Source organism: Psilocybe cubensis, chromosome 6 (assembly GCF_017499595.1).
Source record: "Psilocybe cubensis strain MGC-MH-2018 chromosome 6, whole genome shotgun sequence".
NCBI lineage: Eukaryota > Fungi > Basidiomycota > Agaricomycetes > Agaricales > Agrocybaceae > Psilocybe > Psilocybe cubensis.
In genome coordinates, this window is record NC_063004.1 from 2,999,167 (window position 1) to 3,006,516 (window position 7,350).

A 7,350-nucleotide genomic window follows, 5' to 3' on the forward strand; every position below is an offset into this window, starting at 1 on the left:
AAGAGTTCAAGAAGAAGAGATAACACGACCGATTAGGCTATTAGGGAAACAATATCGTCATCTTCAGAGAAATAAATGCTTTAATTTCCACGGTTGGCCTTGTCCAACACTGAAAAAAGAAAAGGGTACTCGTTAGCGCGCGATCATGGAGAATGACGGAATCGGAAGGATGGGAAAATGCGAGACACACAAGCAAAGATCGATGAAGAGAAGAATGCGATTGATTGCGATGAAGATGCATAAGGGAAGAAAACAAAGAAAACGGATAAATGCTAAAAAGTAAACAGGACTCACCACTCTCGAACGCGACCTCGCCAAAGTCAGTGCCTTGGATCTCGACCGCGATTCCGTTCAGCGAGCGCTTGAGGGCGTCGCGGGAGGACGCGAACACCATCTTCTGCTTGACCTTCGCGTCATCGGGGGACCTGATCGTCGCGATCAGTATCACTCGTAATCGTAACCTCAACCACCCTGAACGGCGTGATAGACAGATAGATGCGCGGGCGATGGATGGACACGGGCCATCGTGTCTAGAATACGGGCACGGTTCTGACGCTGCGGTTGCGCGGCTAGAATCTGCTGTACTTGGATCTGTACGATTGGAATCGCGATGACTCGATATGACATACGCGCGCAGTGCCAGCGCAGCCCATGCGCGGTTGCCAACGGGTGGAACAACAAGGCTACAGCAACAACCAACAAAGCCACCCGACCGCCCTCGCACGACGCCTCCAGCAGCTCGTCCAGGGATGTAGACAGCGAACTCACCAAGAGATGAAGATGATCTTATTCCGCTTTCCAGCGCCCTCCTTTTCGAACTCAAAATCATAGATCGCCCATCGGCACTCGGTCTCGGGAAGATCAGCGAGGAACACGTCGTAGTCGGAGTCTTCAGAGGTTTTCTCGACGATAATCTCGCTGAGATCCTTGCTGAGATTGAAGATGATGTACTTGAACTTCTTCTTGAGCTTGAGATCCTGGAAGGTTGAAAGGCATGAATCGTTGACACCGACACCGGAGGCCTAGATGAGATGATAGGGGTCAGATTATCAGCAACCACGTCCAGAAAGCTCTCTTATTAGATCGCCGTGGAGAAAAGATGACTTGCCATGGTTAATTCGAAATGTGATGTTGGAGAAGATGGATGTAGTCGGAAAGAGAGCTGGGAGTTGGGATTATAAGGCAGTGGCTGTGGAATGATTGATTGAGATTGACCTTTCGGGAATACAACACGCGATTATCTCAGCATCCCTTATCTGTACCTCCGATGGTCACTTCAAATTATATTACCCGCCAGTCATGAAATTACTGAATAGTGAAAGCTTTTCTCATCCAAAGGTGTTTTGCTTGTTCCATTCTTTTGAACCTTTTCCCTGGGCTGAACTGGGCTGAAACCTTTGCAGATAATTTTGATTTCATTTATAAAGTTGTCATACATCGCCGCTACAATGATGGCTGGATTTCTCAACGTCCGTACAAGAATCTACAGCGGGAGGAGAAAATGGTCCAGGAGAGTGCATAAACGTGATGTTAGAAATACAAATCTCCTGTGACTTATCCTCTTGATATTTCCTTGAATTTAGAGTAGCCAGGAGTGAGTTGGCGTATACTACGTAGGCGTAAAAAAGAGTCAGAATTTCTTCATAAACTGAGAGGAAGGAACTCCATACGCGATGATAAAATGTGAGAACAAGCGAAAAATAGGAGACTTTGTGGTTGAGCGAAAAGCTTTATGAACACGTTAGCTTTGCAAGCCTACCGAAGGTTCTCATGATCAGGAGTACGCACCACCCCAAGCGTGATGAGATCCATGACACTGAGTATAGAAAACATTGAATATGTTCGATCACCAAGGAATCATAACGGAATTCACCTAGTCAATGCGCCGTTGCTAATGGCGTACTTTATGAGGCGGTTAATTAACTTATCGGTTCTAAGAGAGGTTTGTAAGATGCCCGACTTTCTGGAACGGAATTGTCAAAATCAATTACTGTTTCAGGCCTGTTCGATTCCGATGAAGGTAGTAGCTGAGTGTGGCTGAGATCGTGATATCAACAAAGGCTGCCGTGAATAAGAGTATTTTTCCAATTAACTATAAAGCCATGAAGTGAGTGCTTTCTTTGTTTACAAAAATTATACACCGCCGTATCAAGTTCTTGACTTACAACGGAAAGGCTTGGAACTGGTGAAAGGGAAGGATCACGGAAGCTATAATGCTCAGTGTGAGACAAAGAAAGGTTGTCAATAAATCAGAGAGTGAGAAGCTCACAATTCTGCCACAAGAACTGAACAAAAGCACATAAGATGCTGCATCGTAGAAGGACGATTAACATACTTACTCCACCCTAGTCCTGCCAATAGTGTAAGTATCATCAGCATCGGAGAGCCATAAGTACAACCCTACCGAAATTACTCAAAGCGAGAACTACCTGCAGTGTAGAGGACGGATTGAAAGTCAAAATTAGTCAATATTTCGCAATTAACGGGCTACAGACCATAATAGTAGGAATCGCCTTCCTTTTGCTAACTGGACAGTTGGAGTTTATCAGAGAAAAGTCCTGGCTAAATGAATTACAATGCGAGTGTGGGAAGTTGACATACCGCAATAGATTCGATGTGCATAAGAGAAATGCACAATTAAAATTGTGAGATACTGGAACAGCAATCAATATGAGTATCTTTAAGACCACAACGCGAAATATAGCATTGTGACGTACGATAATTCCGAACGACAGCTGTTTTGAATGCATCCGTGAGGTGAACTTATACGTTATAACCGTTTAAAATGCCTCCTTACATTAATTGACCTGTTTCAAGGGTTATAACTGAGGATCCACATATTATATACAAAGGAGTACATACCACACAGACGTCTGAAGTGCAAACGGATCTTCATAGTTGACCACAAGATAGTGGTACACAGCATGAATTGAAAGGGAGGTATAAAGCGTCTCCAGGACTCTAGATCATATAATTTTATTTAAGCGCTCGTCAGAAGCCATCACGATTGCAAAGTTCACTGACAGAAGTGTTAACACCTTCAGGTAGTCACGCGCCATTAATCCTTCTGGACATAGCAAATGAATAGTATGTGAACCTACCATAAGTCGAACACAGAATCTGTCTGAATAATTCATAAAGTAGTAATAGACCTATATACCGCATTTCATTGAACGTAATCCAACACTTTCGGTCCGGCGGCGCATACCTGCAGATAGACTCCGCCTAATAAACTGAAGTACTGCAATATTAGCCAAATTCTTTAGCTACTGTGGATAAGTAGAAGTTGAATCACATTGCTGAAATATAAGTCCCAATCATAAACGCGCCAAAAGACTCCCTAATGTCGAGTTTGGGGAGAAATATAGAGGAAGACATATCAAAGGCCACCAGTGGCAGAGGAAACTGAAGGGAATCGATCAAAAACAATGAATGGTATTACCAGGCCTTTATACCATACATAGTGAGATAGCTATTCACACCGTACTCCCAACAGTTCCCTGGTAAATTTCAAGATACAGCAAGAATACGCCGAGTGTGATTGATCATCATAGATCCAGTAACAAGAGTATCAGGCATTTCACGCACTATCTTTTTCTAACAGCTTTGTTTCAAATCAGGCCTCATAAATACTGATGCATCAGACTTTCTGGTGAAAAGAGGTCATTAGTGATGAAAATTGTCTATTAGCATATTCCATCAGATTCGTATACCTTCTTGACCAACCTTTAATGAGCAAGGACTTTCCCACATTATTCTTGAACTTTTCGCTATAGTACAAAGATCCCCAGAACACTGGATATGATCATGAATGACCTCGGTCAGCTCATAAGAATTATTTAAGCAAGAATGACGAGGTAGTACACTACGTGTACGTTATACTTCACATCGACTACAACAATGTCACCCGCAGGCTGCATGATGCTACACATAGAATATTTTTACCACTGCGAAATTAGGACGATCATGCGCCAGCAACAGTGGGCGAGTACCCACGGCAGCTGGGGCAATTTCCTCTGTAGATACCTAGGGGTAAAAAATGAAAATTGGGGGATGACTGGAGGCCGTCAAGCCCGTGGCACTCGACTCTTTCTCGACCAAAATGCTTCATAATGAGAAACTATAAGTATTTGATATTTTTATAGCAACACAGAATCAACGGCATCAGGAATCAAGGTCAGTACATGATTTCATCATGCAGTAGACAGATGCGCATTTCTGTATATATTTACGTGATGTAACCTATATCACTGATCAGTCCAGAGGTTTTGTACTATCAATTATTCAAGGGCAGATAATACATCATAATCAATTGTCTTTATAGTCCGTAGCTATAATCCATTTCTATTCAGGTTACAGGGCAAAAAAAAGTCCAAAATGCTGTTTTGAATGTCCGAGTCTTTCCGACCCTAATGAGGAAGGGTGGGGCGCAATAAATGTCTGTCATACATCACATCCATCCATTGTTTTTGCTTCGTCGGGGATTGAGGGCACTGTAGGAGGAGAATGCAGTCGAGAAGAGTGTATAAATACGATTTTTGAAATAGAATTTTGCTTTGAATTGTGTTCGGGACGTTTTCTTGAAGTCAAAGTGGCTAAAAGTGAATTGGCGTACACTGAATAATAAGAATTAGAACTATGTCACAGAGAAAAAAAAGAAACCTCATACGTGATGATATTATTTGCGATGAAGCAACAAACAGAAGACTATGTGGACGTCCCAGAAGCTTGGAAAACTAGGGTTAATGTCTGCAGGAAGATGGCCATATTGAAAGGCCCACCAGCCCGAGCGAGACCAAACCCATTACACTGAATATTTAAAACACAATGAGCGAGGCGCTTCAATCTACCGTGAGCAAAACATACCTCGTCAACGCGCCATTGCTGATAGTGTACTTTATAAGGCGGTTTATTAACCTGTCGGCTCTGATCAACCATCAACGTGAGATGTCCGGATCTCTGAACAAGCTTGTAAATATCTACCTCTCAAATCCTGTCTTATTTTTATGCAGGTGATAGCTGAGTGTGACTGAGATCATGATGTCGACCACGACCGCTGTGGATGAAAGCACTTTCCCAATAAGCTAATAAAAAGTTATAACAATGTAAACCCATAGAATTAAATGATACTACTTCATAATATTAAGTATTTATGACTCACAATCGAAAGTAATGAAGGTGGCGAAAGTGAAGGAGAACGGAAGCTGAAAGACGCTATGTGAGATACCGAAGTGCTTGAACAGTGAATCAACAAGTTTGAGGCTCACAGCTCTGCCACAAGCACTGAAAAAATGGTATATCAGTTATCATTTCCATCATCGAATATGTTATCCTCTTACTCCAACCTAGCCCTTCAAATATCATAAGAATTATTTGAGGTAGTTAATATAAATAAACCATAGAGTCACCAAGCAGTCCTACCGAAGTTTGAAAAAGCAAGGAATATCTAGAGAAAATGTCGGGTAGGTCCGGTCAGAAGTAAATGGGTTGGTGGAGAAGAGTGAACACACAATGACAGTCGTTATGCCTTTTCTTCTTGTTACTGAACAATTCCAGTACGTCAGTGCGAAGTTCGAAGATTCCAAAAATCCCGAGTCATCGAATATTAAACGTACAACGAAAGATCCGATACGCGTAAGAGAGATGCACAATACAGATTGTGAGACTCTGTAGTGAGAGTGGGTGAGAAAACCTTGCTGTTATCATGGGGAATCCGGTTGGATACATACAATGATCCCGAACGATAACTATCAAATACATTCATGATCTGCGTTGCTACAAAAAAGAGAGCGTCTCTTACAATAATTGACCTATTTTCAGGCTCGGTAAATTGAAGGGGCTCAGCGTTAGGTGGAATTGGACATACCAGACTGCGTTTAGGAGAGATATCGGATCGAAATAGTTACGTATGAGATAGTGGTACACGCCATGAATGCAAAGGAATTTGTGGAATGTCTCCAAGACTCTATGCATAATTGTATTTAAGCGCCGAATCTGCTTTGGAAAGACTGTAAGAGCCACTGACAGAAGCGTTAACACCTTGGAAGTGGATCGTTGATATAAATATAATAATTGAACTGATATTAAGTGAGCCTACGGTTGTTTGAACCAGGATTCCATCTGAATATGTCATAAAATAGTAATAAACCTATGCCCCCACATCAGAAAAGAATGCGCCCTTTTTTGCCACGATATTACGTACCTGCAAATACATGCAGCCCAGTAGTCTATTCGGCATTGCCATTATTCAGGCGTTCTGGAACCAGCGAATACGAAGACATATGACTAACATTGACGAAATATATGTTCCAATCATCAACGCGCCAAAAGAGTCGCCCAGATCAATTTTGATGAGCGACATAATAAAAACCAAATGGAAAAGCCACCAGTGGCAAGGGAAAAACAAATATTAAGTAGAACGCCCAAATGGAGGACAGTGGAATCAGGCTTTTATACCCTGAGTATAACATTTTTTTTCTAAATTGGCAAAGAAATACGTCGAACCATTCGCAATTCAAGCACTGCCATGTTTCCAAGTGGGTATATTTGGAGGTTTTGGAACTAGGAAGAATGAGGCCTCACGAAATATTGATACGTTTGAGTTTCCTGTCCAACTAACATATTTATAGCCTTCAGTTCCGGGATACTGTATCGGTATATTAAAGACATCAAGGTTCAAATAGACCTCAAGACGTGCAGGCAAGACAGTGGAACCTGCCTATCATAACACGGCTAGTTGAAACTCGCTCTTTCGCGCATTTCCAGTTCACTGTTTTCATTTAGGCGCCGTTCAAAAATACCATGTTACTTTGATTGTTGTTGGCTACTTTGATCGGTCTGGCACGGTGACATACCCCAGAAGATTGCAAAGGCAGAGGCTCTGACTTTTAAATAAACTGTCATACCAACTGACAGGAGAGTAGGTCAACGAACAATGCCACGAAAGGACTCCCAACTTTCGCCATAGCGGCACATATAGTATTCTAAATTTAAAATCCGCGATAAGATCGAATTCATGACTGTCTTTAAATTTCCATGGAGTGCAACGGAGAGTAAGCCGCTATCTTGTCCAACTAATGCACCCCAAAATGTCACGGAGATCCTGGCTTCTCAATATACTCCATCTTTTCAACCTGCCGCGATGAGAACATAAACCATTCCACCAAACGACCATTGCTTCCTTCCACCTATTGGTTCCCATCCTAGTCTAAGAACGATAACGATAACGTTGACGGTGTGACGACGACGACGACGAAGGTGATGATACAAAAGAAAAACGAAGGGGAATAAATAAACAAAGCCATATACTCAACATACTCTGTCCCAGTGTGGCCGTTGGCCAATGCTATG

General features: G+C 42.3%; 1 protein-coding gene across 1 annotated transcript; it reads right to left on the reverse strand.

Annotated features, from left to right (window-relative positions):
* Window positions 1-80: 80 nt before the first annotated feature.
* JR316_0007427 (cofilin) lies at window positions 81-2,750 on the reverse strand (the record flags this gene model as incomplete). Its single annotated transcript, XM_047893169.1, has 10 exons — window positions 81-109; window positions 295-425; window positions 769-1,022; window positions 2,166-2,208; window positions 2,270-2,285; window positions 2,340-2,351; window positions 2,405-2,429; window positions 2,496-2,527; window positions 2,602-2,653; window positions 2,718-2,750. The coding sequence occupies 10 exons, from the start codon at window positions 2,748-2,750 to the stop codon at window positions 81-83; spliced, it is 627 nt and encodes a 208-aa protein (XP_047748451.1).
* Between the last annotated feature and the right edge of the window lie 4,600 nt (window positions 2,751-7,350).